This window comes from Lacerta agilis, chromosome 9 (assembly GCF_009819535.1).
Source record: "Lacerta agilis isolate rLacAgi1 chromosome 9, rLacAgi1.pri, whole genome shotgun sequence".
Classification (NCBI taxonomy): domain Eukaryota; kingdom Metazoa; phylum Chordata; class Lepidosauria; order Squamata; family Lacertidae; genus Lacerta; species Lacerta agilis.
This window is the reverse complement of record NC_046320.1, coordinates 72,867,496-72,886,208: the sequence shown is the minus strand read 5'-3', so window position 1 is coordinate 72,886,208 and position 18,713 is coordinate 72,867,496. Positions and strand designations below refer to the sequence as shown.

The following is an 18,713-nucleotide window of genomic DNA, read 5'->3' as shown; positions in this document are numbered from 1 at the left end:
AGAAGAGTCTTCCGTGACATGAGCTGCCCGCCCACCGCTCCTCCCAGCCGCGTCTCGGGGCTTCCTTCCTCTCGCCCGCCGAGAGCAGGCCCAGGCTGGGGCGGACCCCTCGGCGCCACCAGGCAGACCTCACGCCGCCCCAAAATGGCTGCTTCCCCCTCAGCCGCCGCCGCATCCCACCACGGAGAAGGCCCCCATGCCCCTCACGGGTTGCCGCCGCCTTTCTCCCCACCCACAGGTGACCCTCTCTCCCCCACCGGCACCGCCATTTTACTCACCGACCGAGCTCGCCGCCGCCTCCTCCGCCAGGCCTTCAACGCCAGGCCCCATCACCTGCTCCGCCCCCCTCCTCCAGCGCCGCTCTCGCTCCCCCCCACACCCCCGCCGCCGGCCTCTTGAAGGCCGCGCCTCTCGCGAGAGCTCCGCCAAGCCGCCCTCAGCCAATCGCCTCCGAAAGGTCGCGCGGATCATAGAGACGAGGAAGAAAGGGGGTCGGCACTCGGGGGAAAGAGGAAGGGACGGTCTATAGAGAAGGGGAGTCCTAGAACGGCCTAAATATCGCTACCGGCTGAAGCTGTTTTTTTTAAAAAAGTGAGAATAAAAGGTGACGGCTGGCGGCCGGCAGCGGCTACACGGGCCACATGACGAGGTCTGGCGGGCCTTGTGTTTGACACCCGTGGTTTATGCTAATGTTATGACACTGTTCAGTTTGTTAATAAATGGCCCCTGCTCTCTGTAGCGGTGTGCAGAAACACGAGACAAGCAAAGAGAGAACAAGCATGCGAGACAAGCACAAAGAGAAACGAAAGAGAAACTAAAAAGAAAGAACGCGCGCAGAGAGTAGTTGGGAGAGCGCACCCCAACAAACGACTGCAGTCTCTTATTCTTTATTTCTTATTTTTATTTGGCCGCTTTCCTGCTTTTGGCTGCACCTTTTGCTATTCTTTTCGCTGCCTATCCTTTCCTCTTCGGAACATCAGCAACAACCTTCGGAACTCCAGAAAACTTCTCACGACCTTCAGTAAAACCTCATAACCAGCGGACCCATCATAACCAGTGGGAGCAGGCTCTCCAGGATTACTGGTTATCCCTGAAGTTGGTTATCCCCACAATCCCATATCAAGTAAGTTGTCAAACGACCATCAGTCTCAGTAATCTGCCATATAGGTGACATATCAATCCTTAGGAAATTCTTCTGAAGGTTTACCTACCATTGCTATCCAATATAATTTCATAGCCCTCCATCAGGAGATTCCAGCCTTAATATGTCCCAAAACCTTTTCTTTCTTAGACCGGACGTGTTACATACCAGAGGTGTCAACTTGTGCCCAAGATCGAGGCGGCCCAGCATGTGTGTGACATCGCGCACTCAGAACACATTATGCTCATGTGAGGTCATGCACGTGACACGCGCTGCACGTGCAAAGTCGCGTCGCCAGGAGGGTCCCAGTGAGAAGCCCAGCCCAGCCCAGCTTCAATGGCTAGCAGCTCCTCCTCTCTCTCGCTCAGGAGCCTGCCACTGAAGCCGCACCTCATTTGGCTTCGTGCTTTGCCGCCTCCACCCCCTCAACATTGAGGAGGCCTGGCCCCCTCCCAACAGATTTTGAGGGGGCCAAAGACACCTCGGCCCCATGGAGTTGGTGCACATGTTACATACCGTTAATGTTTTCAAACAGGGAAATAAAATTGGGGGGGGGAGAGAGAATGGGATGCAGGGGAAAGTAAAAGCTTTCAGAAAGATGAGCAAAATCTGATTTAGAGCAATTTTTTATAAACAATTCACACTGCTGTCAATTTCTCAAGATTCGAAGTTGGTAATGCTAGCAATGACAGCACTGAAACGTCATAGGACTTGATTGCTAAACAAGGAGCACATTTGTTTTTGGACTTGATATTAAATACCTTTCAAATGTTGCAGATTAACATTAGGCATTTGGTCGAGTACCATTAAGAAATCTGCCCCCAAAATTTTGCTCCCAGTAAGCAGGGCCAACGCAAACAAAACCTCAGACGATTTATCCCTTGGCTCATACCTTTCCAGATTCCGCATCTAGTGAAAGAAACTGATGAATCGGAAAATGCACCAAAACAATTGAGGAACAAACATGTAAAAGTTGATAAACCCATTTCTATTTGTGCAAAGTTAATAAATACTGCATACATTCTATGCCGGTGTATGATGATGCACATCTGAAGGAGCCAAGTTTCACTGCACATGCAGAGTTACTGCTAGTACTTAATAACATTATTTTTCTACTGAGATTATCTGAGAATATGTGTAAACTATTGTACTTATACTTATTATTGTTATTATTATTATGCTTATTATTAATGCGGGCTTGCTGATCAGAAGGTCGGCGGTTCGAATCCCCGCGACGGGGTGAGCTCCTGTTGCTCGGTCCCTGCTCCTGCCCACCTAGCAGTTCGAAAGGACGTCAAAGTGCAAGTAGATAAATAGGGACCGCTCCGGTGGGAAGGTAAACGGTGTTTCCATGTGCTGCCCTGGTTCACCAGAAGCGGCTTAGTCATGCTGGCCACATGACCCGGAAGCCGTATGCTGGCTCCCTCAGCCAGTAACACGAGCGCTGCAACCCCAGTCAGACACGACTGGACCTAATGGTCAGGGGTCCCTTTACCTTTTTATTATACTGCATGTTATGCAAAAAGCTTTCCTGCTTTAATCTCATGAAACATTAAGTTACAGTTTAGCAAATTTTGACAGCTCCAGTACTTTGCATCTCTAGACTTACATGACAGAACCGATTAGAGGGGGCAAGAGGCAGTTAAGTGCTTCTACAAGAGCAAAGACCCCTTGGGCTGCATAGCAGAATTTCCCTCTCCTGGTGCATCCCCTAAATCTGTTCTAGGAGTTCCCTTAACCCCACAAAGCAGATTAGAGGAGGGTGGAGGGAAAACGATAGGCTCCAATGTGCAACCAAAGATCCATGCATCTACAGACAGACACACATATAAACCAATGTAGGCCTGGCTGACAAAAAGCAGGAAACTTTTAAGGGAGTTGGAGAAAGGAAACTAAATTTTCTAGTTTTCTGTGAAGCAAAAGTAGCTCCAAATGTTCACCCCCTGCAGCATTTTTGCTAAATCATCACCCACTCATACCATTTTAAAGCAAAACAATAAACCACTTTGCTGAGAGCAGTGCAACATCCCCCAGCAATGTGTGCTTATTTATCTAAGGAATCAAGCGCTGTACCTCTATCTGGCATTTCCTACAAGGAGCTCAAAGTGGCCTCCTTTGTCCTTTGAGGAGGATTAAGCAGCGAAAGAGACACTGGCCCATGGCCACCCACTGCGCTTTATGGAGAAACAGCAGCGCTAATTTCGGGGGCCCTATCCTAGCCCAACGCAATAACCACTAAACCACACTATTCCTGAATATTACCACAAAATAGTCAAACGTTTTTTACCTCAACGTATGCATTTCTAAACATATTTTACATTTTTTAATGTGTTCTAAGATGCTTGGAGACCTTTGGGTAATACCAATGAATAATACTAATACAGTACTATCTGAAACTATTATTATCATATCTTTTGGTATTTTAAGTCAAGCACTGCACCATAAAATTCAGATAAATGCAAAATCTGAAGTATATATGTATGTTTCAATCTGCGTATCAGTCAGGGAAGTTAGAATTGGGTTAGTCTGCTTAGGAATGCAGAGCAGGGGCAAATTCACCTCTAGACCCATGCAATATTGTGATTGTTGTTCAGTCGTGTCCGACTCTTCGTGACCCCATGGACCAGAGCACGCAGCACAATTTTGCTGCCACCTTGTGGTCTAAATTGGCAATACTATTCAGTTTCATGAAGTCCACCATAAATTCATGGGTTTAAAAATCTTTAAATATCCACCATAGTTGCAGCATCAACCCTGGCTCAGAAACAATACTTTTTAAAGAAACATTTAGCAGTTACTTGTTGGATTTTCCAAGGGGGACACACAATAAAACACTGCATTGCTTTCTGTTCAGTGTTCTAACCTAGTTTTAGGCTACTCCATTCCCACACCCCAGAATCACAGAATTGTAGAGTTGGAAGGGACATTCGGGGGTCATCTAGTCCAACCCCCTGCAATGCAGTAATCTCAATTAAAGAATCCCTGACAGGTGCCCAATCAACCTCTGCATAAAAACCTCCAAGGAAGGAGTCCACAACTTTCTGAGGAATTCCGTTGCACAGCGCTTACTGTCAGAAAGTTCTTCCTGATGTTAATTCAGAATTTCCTCTCTTGTAACTTGAATCAATTGTTTTGGCTCCTACTTTTATAGGCCATTTAAATCATTAGGGCCATTTAAAGACATAAACAACACTCAAATCAAAGATGCATTTCTGCATCCAGAGGGCTATCATCACTGAGGAGGATAATATGGTGGGAGTAGATCGCAATCTCTTGGAAGTTGGACACCTCTGTTTTACATGATTGGTTTCTTAATGAACAATTTTTATGTTTTATATTTTTTGCAAACCACTTTGTGGCTTTCTCTCACATCAAGCAGTGTATATACCACCGATTCTGAAAGATCTACATTGGCTCCCAGTACGTTTCCGAGCACAATTCAAAGTGCTGGTGCTGACCTTTCCAGCCCTAAACAGCTTCAGTCCTGTATACCTGAAGGAACGTCTCCACCCCCATCGTTCTGCCCGGACACTGAGATCCAGTGCCAAGGGCCTTCCGGCAGATCCCTCACTGCGAGAAGCAAAGCTACAGGGAACCAGGCAGAAGGCTTTCTCAGTAGTTGCGCCCGCCCTGTGGAATGCCCTCCCATCAGAGGTCAAAGAGATAAACTACCTGACATTTAGAAAATACCTGATGGCAGCCCTGTTTAGGGAAGTTTTTAATCTGTGACATTTTAATGTATTTTAATATTTGTTGGAAGCCACTCAGAGTGGCTGGGGAAACCCAGCCAGATTGGGGGGGGGGGTACTAATAATAATAATAATAATTTTAATGAAATAACCAATGAAATTAAGTGTGGGAAACTGCAGTCAAATATAACTAGCAAGTTTAAGACTAGTTAATGGACAAAAAGGTTGAGACCACACAACTGTATTCCTAGACTGAGCTAGGTCACCTGGAAGGAAGTTAATTTTCCTCCTTTGTTCATTCTCTTTCACCATGTGACCTCACCGAGATAGGACATGCTCAGACCACACATTTTCTACCTGTGTTATATCCCACTATGGATCGGTCAAGACAGTCAGGCGCTAGAAATCAGGGAAGGAAACACAGCCAGGGAAAGGAACACAGCTGCTCAATGCAAAACCAAGTTACCGCAAGGATCAAATGTTTACCAATTCTAAAGAAGTTCAATTCAGTAAGTTACACTGACAATGAATATCGTTTGACAAGCTGGACCACCTCTGTCACGGTGAGAGCTCAGTCAGGATCTGACAAGCAAAGAAAGCCCAAGATTTCCCCCAGGCTCAAGATCTGCCGGAAGAGGGCATGAACTCTGGCTTCTTGTCTGGCCTCAAGTTCACCAGGTGACTTCACATTTTGTTTTGCTCTGCATGTCTCAGATGCAGAGCCATGGTAAGGTTGCTTCTCCTGGTCTACACAGAAGGTGAAAGCACATGTGCTTCAGGAACATATAACCAGGCAGGTGTAGAAGTAGCACTGCAGGATGCCATTTTTTGCAGTAGTACCTGGCTCAAAGCATAGAATTGGCGAGAGAAACCCCTTGAGCGCCACAGCCTCAACCCAGAAGCAGCCAGCCAGCAGCTCCCACACCAAAAAGTCCACCCTCCAGCCTCCCTCACCTCTGTGCATGAGATGTTGCCACCACGATAATAAAATTTCAACATGTAGAAATGCAACGGGGGAGGGGGGGGAGCATGTGAGGCCCTTTTCCACTAGCGAATGAGATTTTGATCTGGGGAGTGCAAACCACATGCCAAGAACTGAAACATTCAGTTACACCCTGGAAGCCACAGGAAATTTCTTCACAGATTTTGTGGGCTCTTAACTTAGCTTGGCAGATTTTGCAAGACTGTACTATGAACATAGTAAATTATACAGAGTCAAGAGAGCTGATACATCTAGTGCAGTATTGCATATAATAACTGGCAATGGCTCCCCAGGGCTATCTTCCTGCCCTATCTTGAGATACCAGGGATATACAAGGCAGATGCTCTACCCCTAAGCTATGGCCCTTCTGTACAGTATAATATACTAAAGAGTAAACGGGGTACTAGGAGCACCAGACCCATGCTGGTAACTAGAGATGTAAAATTTCTGGAAATTTTGAAGCTCAGAAAAAAAAAAACCTCGTTTTTTTCCGGGGGGAAACGGAAATTTTTGGAAATTTGCTATATTATCATTTCTTTTTTCTTTTCCAGATTGAAAGTCATTCTGTTACTTTAGAAACATAAAATATAACTATGGACAATTTTAATGGGCATAAAATTATCACAACTAGCATATTAAAAATATAGTGTATCCAAACAATTATTACAAACAGAATTTACTTTTAAAATAATATTTATTTGTATTTGTAACAAATGGAGCAACAATCTCCTGAACTGTTTACTAGTTTTTTAAAATCCAGAAGTAACAATTATATTTCCTCTCGACAGTATTTAAAAAAACATTCTCATAAAAAGAACTGAAGAAGGAAGTGGGACTAAGTTTTGATGAATGGGCTTGAAATTTAATCAGAATCATTTTCTGAGCTGTAATTAAGTATATACTTTCAGGCCCTTTTTGTTGCTCTATACAGTGGTGCCTCACTAGACGAAAATAATTCGTTCTGCGAGTGTCGTCTAGCGATTTTTTCGTCTAGCGAAGCACCAATGCAAATAGCGGTTTTCGCGCGACGAAAAAAATTTTTTTTTTCATCTTGCGAGGCAGCCCCATTGACAATTTCGTCTTGCGGGGCAGCCTTCCGCCAGCGAATGCCTTTCGTCTAGCGAGTTTTTCGTCTAGCGAGGCATTCGTCTAGCGGGGCACCACTGTATTTTATTTCAGTGCTCTGAGGCCTAGTGAAGAGGAACAGAACCAATGCATACCACATGCATAGGCCTACAAAAACAAAACTGAAACCTTTTTCTTTTCTGGTGACAACAGCACCTCCTAAAGGAAGAAATGTATCTTGTTCTTGCATTGGAGAGTTCAGTTTGTAACCTAGGACTTGCTTGTCCTCACAGAAATTAGAATAATCTGATACCATACATATTTTTTAGAAATGATTTATAAAATATTTGAACCCCTTATCTTAAAAAAAATTATTCATCATGTTAAAATAAAACATTCCATAATCTATTTTTTATTTTTTCAATTTTTCAGGGATAATCTATTTTTTATTTTTTCAATTTTTCAGGGATAATCTATTTTTTATTTTTTCAATTTTTCAGGGAAAAAACAAAAAAGGCTTCAGGAAAAAAAACGGGGGGACGGGGACGACAACAGTTTTTTTCTGAATTTTTCCCAGGCCTTCACATCTCTATTGATAACCTAAGCCGGTCCTGTTCTGTCCTGTCAAAAACAAACCTCGCAACTTCCTTAACGTACAAAACTAAGACAGCTTACAAGTTTGCTGTAAAATGTCACACATATTGAAGGAACTACAGAAAAACCACCGAAGCTCAGTAGTGTTTACTGTGTTTAAGATGAGCCTAGGCCAAAGAAGCAGTAGAGCAGCTCTTGCCACTTCAAACTACAGGTAAGAGTCCTGATTTGTGAAAGCTGGCCCGGGAGCTGTTTTGGCAGAAGGGTGAGGGCTAAATACCTAGGGGGGGAAGAAGTTACAAACACCGTCCAGTTTGTGCAGAGTATCAGCATGCAGGGCGAGTGGACTCTAGACTCGTCCCTGGAAATACCAGCGTGATGGAAATTAGGGACACAATAAGAGCTGAACAAACTGCCCCGTGATCTTTGGATGGAGGGCGGTACATAAATTTAATGAAAAGCAGCCAAAGGGGCCCCATCCCGGTCAGCCTCAAGCTCTCCACTCGATGCCCCAATGGGAAGAAACCCACAGGCAGGACCTGGAAGAAGAAGCAGAGGCGACTCTCCCCCCTCACGATTCCCAGGCAGGCAACATATGGAAGGAAGGACCAAGGAGCCCAGAGATTTCCCTCTCCCGCCTGGCTTCCTTCTCCCCAAGCTGCCTTTCCCCAGCTGCCACCTTCCCCCAGGCCCCATAGGTGACAGGCAACATTCAGGAGGGGCAAGAGTCATAATTTTTTCTTTGCCTTTTCTGCAGGATAGGCAAGGATCCTGGCTAGGGAGTTCATGTCACGGGTGCCCAAAACAAAGCCTGCAAAGGGGAGACGGATTGGGGGTGTGTACAGTGTGAGAATAAACGCAGAACCAGAGGAAGCCGCAATGGCGAGGCAAGGATGGAAGCCAATCATCATCATCAGTGCCTTTCAAAAAAAAAATGTTTAGGGGGTACTCTCATTTAGGGCCCTATTCTCGGGGGGGGCACATTGCAAAAAATAACGGGCTGTCCCTACCCAAAGGTTTTAATCTTCAAAATTCAAGGAAATTCAGTGCTTTTCCCCTGAAAATATGTTTAGGAATACTCTCATTTCCCCACTCATATTGAAATACTGCCCCTCAATGAGGCCAAACTCAGATTCACAACGTGTTTAGAGTCAGTGTCGGATTTACGTAATAAACTAAACAAGCTACAGCTTAAGCCCCACTCCCCCCCCCACCCCAAAAAAATATGAAGGGGGGAAAACTGGATGTCCATTTCCAAGATATAAGATAAAAACAAATAAAATACGACCTACACGCAGCGCCAGTGTTTTGTGCTTTGTCGGCTCCTCTAGACCCCTCTTAGGTCCATAAATTACCACAGAGCATCTATTCCAACACAAAACACGGCGGCAATTTGTTGACGGCAAAGGCCCTTCAGGAGCTGAGGGCCGCATCCAACCTCAATCCGGCCCTGCGTTGTTATTTGTGACTATTTTATTACCACGACTGGCCTGCCTTTCCCCCCCCCCCTGCCTGAGGCCTGCGGGGCCTTCCGAGGCCTGTCTCCCCTGGGCGCCCCCGTCCCGCCCGCCGCCCCCTCGCAGGCGCCGCTTTACCTCCGCCGGTCGCCGCGCTGGGCCTCGGGTCCCGCCTGCGCGGAGGGAGAGGGCGAGAGAGAGGCTCCAGCGAAGGCCGCGCTGCTCCTCCGCCTCCTCCTGCCTCGCCCCCGACACCACGGCCGCTATTCTGAGGGGAAAAAGCGACACGGACGGCGGCAGCGACGCGCTGCGCATGCGCGCCCGGGAGTTCCCGGATCGGAACGAGGGAAAGCCTGGCGAGGCCGAGAGCCTTTGCGCATGCGCGGCAGGAAGGGAGAACGCAGCAGCCGGACGGCGGCGGGAAAGGGACCGAGCATGCGCGGTAGAAAGCCACGCATGCGCAGGCGGAAACGCCGCAAGGCCGCCCCAGAGAATTCGCCCGGCGAAGCGTGCAAGCTTCCGGGTCCCGCAGGTCTCTTCGTCAGGGGTCAAGTCCAACGCCGCCTTTTAACTTCGTAGGGCTTTCGCTGCAAGGATTGGTGTTGCTCCGATATGTGTTTCTTATGGCTCAGCGGTATGCAAAGGAATATATATATATATATATATATAGTCCAGTAGCACCTTAGATACCAACTAAGTTTATTCTTGGTATGAGCTTTCGTGTGCATGCACACTTCTTCAGATACCTGTCAGGGTATCTCATACCAACATCAGTAAGTCTTCTGTGAAGGTGTTTAGGCTTAATGTGAGCTCTGGATCCGGATATATCAAGGGTCAGTGCAGGGTTAGAGTTCTTCTGGTGTCCTTGGCTCTCTGGTCCCCAGATGTAGATGGGTTTTTCTCTGTGGGACCAAACGGGAGCTTTTTGCTTATATGGGAGAAAGCTCCCTGCCTCTGATCCAATCATTAACAATCACCCTGCCCCGGGTTTGCAGCCAAATCCCATCATCTTTCATACCCCATACTAAATTAGGATGAAATATTGAGGGGGGAAAAACAAAACCTTCCAGTGGCACCTTAAAGGTAAAGGTAAAGGGACCCCTGACCATTAGGTCCAGTCGTGTCCGACTCTGGGGTTGCAGTGCTCATATTGCTTTATTGGCCGAGGGAGCCAGCGTACAGCTTCCGGGTCGTGGCCAGCATGACAAAGCCACTTCTGGCGAACCAGAGCAGCGCACGGAAACGCCGTTTACCTTCCCGCCGCAGCGGTCCTTATTTATCTACTTGCACTTTGACGTGCTTTCAAACTGCTAAGTGGGCAGGAGCTTGGACCGAACAACGGGAACTCACCCCATTGCAGGGATTAGAACCGCCGACCTTCTGATCAGCAAGCCCTAGGCACAGTGGTTTAAGCGTCCCTTTTGCCACCCGTGTCCCTTAGAGACCAACTAAGTTTGTTCTTGGTATGAGCTTCCGTGTGCATGCACACTTCTTCAGATACCTTTCAGGGTACCAAGAACAAACTTAGTTAGTCTCTAAGGTGCTACTGGACAATTTTAATTTTTTTATTTCTACTGCGTCAGACCAACACGGCAACCTACCTAAATCTAGGTTTGCAAAGGTTTCTCTTCTAAACGCAAGGAAATAAGCAAAGGACACCTGCGCAGCTCCCAACTGAGCCTCCTGCAAATCCCATGCCCTGTTTCTCACCCGGAGATGAAAGGCAGACTCCATTTGTCCTCACCAAATATATTGGGCGGGGTGGGGGCATTCTTTTCTTAACATGACAAGGAAAAGATGTTCCCCGCATGGTCAAGGCGACACGATTTGTACGTGGAAATAAACACATCCAAAATCTACAAATCTAAATGAGGGGTCGAAGGCCACCTGCGCAAAGAAGGCTCCATCTATTAAACAAAGGGGTTTCAATTGATCAACCAATTATATGTACATCTATTTGCACAAGACTAAGAAATATGTTGTTTTTAGATGGTGCAGCTTTAAAGAGCTTTCAGTAACAACGCTGAAAGGCAGGCTATTGCTTTCTATAGGAGCTTTGGGAACCGTCCAGCTTCATCTAACCAACATGCTTTAATCTAATTAATGCACAAAGGGATTAATGCCAGAGAGTCAACTGTCCTGCCAGGCCTAGCTCCCCTCAGGAGGGATTAGGTAATCCAAGCTTTTGTTCCTTTTCAGTGCACCAGAGCAGCTCAACATGTAAAGAGGTTTTGAGCTGGTTATTGAAGCTCAGACCAAAAGTCATTCTTGTGTTCCTATACCATTAATTTAGCAACTTTCACCACTTTCACCAGGTCCTGTATACCTGAAGGAGCGTCTCCACCCCCATCATTCAGCCCCGACACTGAGATCCAGCGCCAAGGGCCTTCTGGCGGTTCCCTCCCTGCAAGAAGCAAAGCTACAGGGAACTAGGCAGAGGGCCTTCTCTCGCCCTGTGGAATGCCCTCCCATCAGAGATAAATAACTATCTGACATTCAGAAAATACCTGAAGGCAGCCCTGTTTAGGGAAGTTTTTAACCTGTGATATTTTAATGTATTTTAATATCTGTTGGAGGCCGCCCAGAGTGGCTGGGTACAAATAATAATAATAATAATAATAATAATAATAATAATAATAATAATAATAATAATAACTAAGACAAGTTTTGCTGCCTCGTGTTTTCTGAATGCTGTATGGAAAAGCACATGAATCTGACCATTGGAGAGTTTGCAAGTAAACCATTTCTAACTCAACAAACATGCTAAGGTGTTGTGAAGTTTTGCAACTCACAAAGCCATATTTAAAAGGCCCAGCAGCCTATATTTCCATGCTTTATTTTGCTGTGTGTTTTGTGATTTTAAATTGCTGTTCTCTTACCAAAGAGTGTCATGAATTCTACTCAGTATTGATCCAGAGCAGAACTCCAACGTATAGTTAGCAGAGTAAAAATGTAAGCATGTTGCAGGATTCCCAAAAAACAGACCAGAGGCAATGAATATTTCATCCAAGAGAGCTTTACTGCTACTGAAGGCAAATGAGCATAATGGTCACAAATCCCTTACATTCAGGATTAGCAGTGTCCATAAGAAGTCCAGTTGCAGCAGACTTAAACTTACAATAACTTATAATAAGACAAAAACCATAACAAGATATAAAGAACACCACACCAGAAGGAAAGATTGAAAAGAGCAAAACCCAGGCTCCTTCTGGCCTTACTTTTATAGTCAGCATTACCTTGAAGAGATAACAGGCCCAGTTTAAGCCAGCTGTACTCAGCTTCTCTGAAGCAATAACCCAAACATCAGGAACCTTCTGCTTGTTTCTTTCATACAGAAGCTTCCAGTACCCTCCTGAATTAATAAGAATAGGAAAGATCTCTGCACATCAACACCCTGTTTTTAGTGTTATAAAGCGCATCTGCCACAACAGATTACAAAAGTTAAAATCTGTTAAGGCGCTGTCCTAGTTTGTAACGTTCAACCTTTTGAATATTATGCTTCCCAAATGGCTGGGTGCTTCCTTAAGGTCAAAGTGCTGGCTGTGCAAAACTTGCGTTGGCTAGAAAGTAAATAGAGAGTGTCTCTGAGAGCGTTTGCATCTTGGATATCTTAAGCTGGCTTTGCTCTGCCTGCGCAGCTCAGTGTGGTGTAGTGGTTAAGAGTGGTAGACTCGTAATCTGGGGAACCGGGTTCGTGTCTCCACTCCTCCACATGCAGCTGCTGGGTGACCCTGGGCTAGTCACACTTCTTTGAAGTCTCTCAGCCCCACTCACCTCACAGAGTGTTTGTTGTGGGGGAGGAAGAAGGGAAAGGAGAATGTTAGCCACTTTGAGACTCCTTCGGGTAGTGAAAAGCGGGATATCAAATCCAAACTCTTCTTCTTTTCTTTTCTCCCCAGCGTGATTCAGAGAAGTCGACAAAACAACACTTTCTAGCATTTTCTTGGTTTTGCCAGCCTGGTGCTGAAGGGAGTCGGCCTCCACTTATTCCCAAACAATGAAGTCCCCTTTCCTTTCGCGCTCCTTTTGCTTCTTTCTTGGCTCCAGGAATCAGAAGGCAGAACTCTTGAAAACTCATTGGATCCTAGTGACAAAGGTGTACCAGCAAGCCTGCTCCTTCAGAGTGAGTGTGACCGCATCCCAAACAGGTCACTTGCCTATTTCCAAAACACAGGAGTGCCGTGGCATCAGGGGGGCAACCATGCCTTTGTCATGCTCCTCGACAGGGATGGGCGCTTAGCTAAAGCCCCTCACCCCACCTCTGTTTCCATGCAAGACACCTTGCAGCAAAGTCAGGGAATTTGTAAGCAGCAGGTGGTTTGGGGACCTGGAGAGCAGATGCCAAGGGAGCCCAAGGTCTCCTTCAGAATGCTCAAGCAGAGCAGAATGAAAAACCCGCTTGGCATGCCGGACCCCTAAGACGCCAATTCCAAACGGATTGTTTTGTTTTTTAAAAAGCCTTCCATTTTACTCATTGGTTTATTTGTAGCCATACTGTTGCTTTTATAGCTTCAGGCACGTATGCATGTATTTTTAAATGGAGAAAGGGAGACTTTGTGAACTGCAACATAAAATGTTCCTAAAATATAAACTGCGCCAAGGTTAGATCCACTCAGTTGTTTTCTCTCTGCCTTCTCGCTGCCTGCTAAATACCAAGGTTAAGAGGCCGAGCTCAGCAGCTGCTGAATATGGAGATAGGCAGGCAGGCTCACCTTAGATGAACTGTACCTGGGGACTGTACCTGGGGAGTGCTGTGGCCCTAGCCCCCACCTGGGCCTCTATATTTGAGGGGGAAGCCCAGGCTGCTGCCCCAGGTGGACGAAACTGCGCAGATACGGCCCAATACACAACACTGTGCCCGCAAATCCATACCTTCTTGGTGGCCAATCCTCAAAAAACCAAGAAAATCAACAAGACAGTGTGAGTTCAGGGGCGCAGGTGTGCCTTGGAATGCCACCTCCTGAAGGACTTAATTCTATCTGCTGGTAAGCCCCAATTAGTGGTGATGTGGAGGGTTGGCTGATGAGCAGCGGTGGGAGGCACTAGCCGGGCAGAGGAGGAAGGCTCAGCTGCTGGGTGACCTTGGGCTAGTCACACTTCTTTGACGTCTCTCAGCCCCACTCACCTCACAGAGTGTTTGTTGTGGGGGAGGAAGGGAAAGGAGAATGTTAGCCGCTTGGAGACTCCTTCGGGTAGTGATAAAGCGGGATATCAAATCCAAACACTTCTTCCTCTTCTTCAGAGCTTGGGAAGTGGTGGCGGGGCAAAGAGCACAGGTCAGAGGGAAAAGGAGGAGAGGAATGGTTGGGTGACAACAGGCTTTCTCGAGCTGGAAGAGCCAGGTGCAGAAAGCGGTTCAGACTCAACAAATGTTGCAGAGGAGAGGACAGAGGCTGCAGAAGCATCTCAGGAGCTTGCCCTTCTTACTGGAGTAAGCTCCCCACCCCCCTTATCTCCAAGAACACAGAGGGCTTTGCATGTAGCAGAACAAAGAACACAAATTACCCACCTCCCCGATTCCCACCCACCCACCAGGAGGAAGCCCGCGGAGTTCCTTGAGTTGCCACCATCAGAGATACAACTGCAGTGACTGGAGACAGGCAGTAGTGTATCCAAAGCAGTGACCAGAGGAGGAATGACCACTGGGAGAAGCAGAGAGAGAAGACACACCCTGGTGCATCTGCCAGATGCCTTCACCTGCCCCAGCTGCAACAAAACATGTCTCTCCTGCATCGGCTTCTACAACCACAGCAGATGCTGCAACCTGCCAACAGTTTAACCTCACCCCCTCCACTGTCTCCTGGATGCTAATCTAGCATGCAATTTACCTAGCTGCCTGCAGAGGGGTTCAAAAACTGCAGGTGAAGAATGCCTTGTTCCGCGTTTTGCTTTAGTTTCGGATTAAAACCAAAAACTTAAAAGGCAGCTTTGCGGAAGAACTCAACATTGTGACCATCCTGGGAGTCTCCAGACCCAGGCCGTCTCAGCTTCTTTGACAGGGCCGCCTGCTTGGCTATGCCTTAAAATAACCCAACAGGGGCCGGACGCCTTGTCCTATTGCAAACCCTTCACTCTAAATTGTTTTCCCGGGTCTTGAACCGAGGGGCGCTCAGCACCTTGGCAGAATACCCTGGCATTTCATGCAATGAGCAATTAGTTTCATCACCACCAGCCCCTGGCTATTTTTAGCTGTCTGTTTTGCAGAGCCATAAATGAAGGTGGCAGGAGGGCGGCAGGACCATCTAATACATCTCCAGGGTACTGAATTGCAGGCATTTGGAGATCGTGGGCAGGCTGGCAGCTCCTCAAGAGCGCCACCTCCAAGAAAGAGCATAACTGTGCTCAATGCATGCTGGCAGTGGTCCGGCACTTTCTGGCCAAGGCGGTGACCATTATGTGGATCTCTGGGTGTGGCTCTCTAACATGCACATCGCCCCCTCACCCATCAATGTCTCCAATCCATCCTGGTCCCCTCTCCCAAGCCTCTGCTCCCAGTCCATGGTTGCCAGCAGGAGCAGGGAGATTATGTTGTGTTTCGCCAAGGCAGCTGGTGTGCAGCAGACACATGATGCCAAAGGTCAGCTCTGCAAGAAGTGACCGTACTGTTGTGACAGCAGCCCTGGTTTCGGATGTCTTCATTTGCTCCTATACAAAAAACCAGCGCTTGCCAGCCTCGTCCGAAACTGAGCGCACTCAAGACGCGTTGTTCGCTTCAAAACATACCATGTGATTCTCGCCACGTGGAGGCAGAAATAAACCCTGCCGAGTGCGGTGAGGATTGCAGCCTTAGCCTCACACCATAAAGAGAGCCTTGCAGGGTCAGGTGGAAGTCCTCCCTCTTGAGGAGGAGACAGCTGTTGACAGCTACTAACCAAGATGGCTCTGCCTCCACGGCTGGAGGCAGAAATGCTTCCGAATGCCAGTTGCTGGAAATATGCTTTTCCACTCACCACCAAGACTGTTTTCCCAGACTCCCTCCAACCTCTCCGGCCCATAATTAACTTCACTGAATCACTTTCATGTACTTCCTCCCAAAAATGATGGAAAACAGGTGTTTTTTGTGACTTAAAAGCAAAGCAAGGGGAATAGTTTTTGCTCCACTTTCCTTACAACCTTTTTTAAGTTGCAGGACAATAGGGTTTTTAATGTACAAAATTAATAAGTGCCACCTACCTGCTTTAATGATCTTCCAGAAGAAAACCATTGATCCATACAAACTGTTGATCCGTATGTGTCAAATCCTGGATTCTCATATCAGGGATCACATTATATAAAACTTTAACCCCTTTACAGATAAACATTCCAGCAACGTTAAATGTGTGAGAGGATGGAGAGGGGAGAACAGGGTCACAATGGCATGTGGCAGAGCCCAAATGTGATGAAGCTGTGCACCAACGCCAAATCATTTTCGCCCAGCTGCACCACCATTGCTGTGGGAGGTCCTTCACAGGACACCTTCGCCCGCACCATTTGGAGAAATTTATCCCATCGCATTCCTCATCTGGACATCCAGGATATGCTCACATGGTTGGGAAGGCCAAGACGGCTCCCCAGTCCAGACTCCGCAGCCTGCAAACTGGCCCAGTGCTGTGGCCGACAATCGAACCCAGTTCACCAGATTACGAGTCCACCGCTCTTAACCACTACACCACACCGGCTCTCAACACAAACATCCCTTCCATTATGCAGTCATTACTCAGTCTTTACTTGGATATTATACATAACTTAATTCATGGTCCTGCAGGTTTTCCACACCTATCAGCTGATCACCCATTCCCACCACCCTTCTGAGTAATACCCCTCCCCACTCCCTCACTATATTTAAGGATCTGTTTCAGTGTATCTGAAGAAGTGTGCATGCACACGAAAGCTCATACCAAGAACAAACACAGTTGGTCTCTAAGGTGCTCCGGACAACACCATTACTGGTCCCAACAACATCAAACATACCATCTCAGGACTATTTAATTGCTCATCTTCCAACATTGTGTATGCAATCAAATGCCAACAGTGCCCTTCATCTCTCTATATTGGACAAACAGGCCAAACCCTACGCCAAAGGATAAATGGACATAAATCTGATATCAGGAATCACAAGACAGAGAAACCAGTAGGAGACATTCTATAAAAGATCTCAAAGTAGCTGTCTTAATACAAAGAAATTTCAGAAATAGACTGGAAAGAGAAGTGGCTGAATTGCAACTAATCACCAAACTTAAAACCATGGAGAAACCTGGTCTGAACAAAGACATTGGATTCTTATCTCATTATACATAACATAGCTATCTTTAGCCATCTCACCCCTTGCCTTTCCCTGCAAGACAACAGGTTTTCCACACCTATCAGATGATCACCCATTCCCACCACCCTTCTGAGTAATACCCCTCCCTACTCCCTCACTATATTTAAGGATCTGGTGACTTCTGTTTCAGTGTATCTGAAGAAGTGTGCATGCACACGAAAGCTCATACCAAGAACAAACACAGTTGGTCTCTAAGGTGCTACTGAAATTTTTTTTCTATTTTGTTTCGACTATGGCAGACCAACACGGCTACCCACCTGTAACTGGTCCTGCTTCAGTTCTCCCAAAATGGAGTGTGTATACTCTCTCTCACTCTCTCTGATTCATGTATATGTATGTATGTATGTATGTGTGCATCTAACCTAGAAAGACTTCATTTCTTCCTTCATATTTAAATCTTCCTCCTGGTGGTTTAAAATCATTGCTTCATTCCAACTTTCTCTCTTTTCTTGCACAGCTGAAAGCCATTGCTCTTTGTGCTTCACTATACCTAGATCCTTCCATTCTTCTTTACAGAGCACATCCTCTGGAGGTCTGTCAACTTAAAAGCCCTTGCTAACCCAGGTAAGAGAACCAACCAGTCCTTTCACAAAAGCATGAATTAACAAGGGATCAAAGCGTCCCAGAAACAGGGAGGGTCTCTGTCCCTGGAACCAAGAAATGTTGGACCGGTATCCAGGCATTACGGTCATGGTATTATGAGCTTGAACGAGATGACCCTCGAAATCCTTTCCGAAGTCTGACAATGGATGGGCGGAAAGCTTATCTCTGGGCTACTAACACTGACTCCAGACTAGACCGCCTTGGTCCTGCATAGACTTACCGTCTCAGTGGATCTAGAGGGTGCTGAGCAGCTGCTTCATCGGACGGCGCCCGGTTCCCTTTGGTGCTTGCTGCTTTCCGCCCGTCTTGCATCTTCCCATCAGCGAGGTCGGCAGGAACCTAGGCAGAAACTTCCTCCCCCCAGGGCTTCTTGGGAGAAGTGCAAAAGGCTGCAGGCTAAGCATGAGATATTTGACTCAAGGGTATCCAATCCAAGCCGATCCTTCGGTCAACATTGGCCTCTGCTCCTCTACGAACGGGGGAGAGAAACTTCTTGGCCAAAGGGTGGCTTTTGCTGAGAACAGGTCCTCCTTCCAAGATGCTGGAAGATGGAGAGGACACAGGAGGCTGTCCTTTCACAAGGGCGCAGGGAACACCAAGTCCTTCTCCCCCCACAACTCCTTAAAGGTCCGGGTCGCCCTTGGACCTTGCCTGCCTCTTGCCGTCTCCCATCCTTCTCCTCTTTATGACACTGGCTGGGACCATCCACTGGGGAGAAGCGTCCCATGTTCTCCACATGGCAGAAGGGGGAAATGACAGCTCAGCCACCTCTGGGCAAGGGACACGCTGTACTCAGCTGTCTGCCTGTGCCAAGAGGGTCTCATTAACAGTCCCTGGAATGCGCTGTCCAAAGGCAGAGCGGCCTGTCACTCAAGTCCAG

At 47.0% G+C, this 18,713-nt stretch overlaps 1 protein-coding gene across 3 annotated transcripts in view; it reads right to left on the bottom strand.

Annotated features, from left to right (window-relative positions):
- The window catches only part of ZNF638 (zinc finger protein 638), a 57,048-nt gene extending 38,744 nt beyond the window's left edge, over window positions 1–18,304 (bottom strand). For 2 of the 3 annotated variants that reach the window (XM_033161105.1, XM_033161106.1), the window contains exon 1: window positions 18,054–18,304. In XM_033161105.1, the coding sequence (XP_033016996.1) occupies window positions 18,054–18,145 (92 nt within the window). In that variant the 5' untranslated portion in view covers window positions 18,146–18,304. Of the gene's footprint in view, window positions 1–9,066; window positions 9,158–18,053 lie in introns of those variants that run through there. The other variant, XM_033161107.1, reaches the window with a different exon arrangement.
- Between the last annotated feature and the right edge of the window lie 409 nt (window positions 18,305–18,713).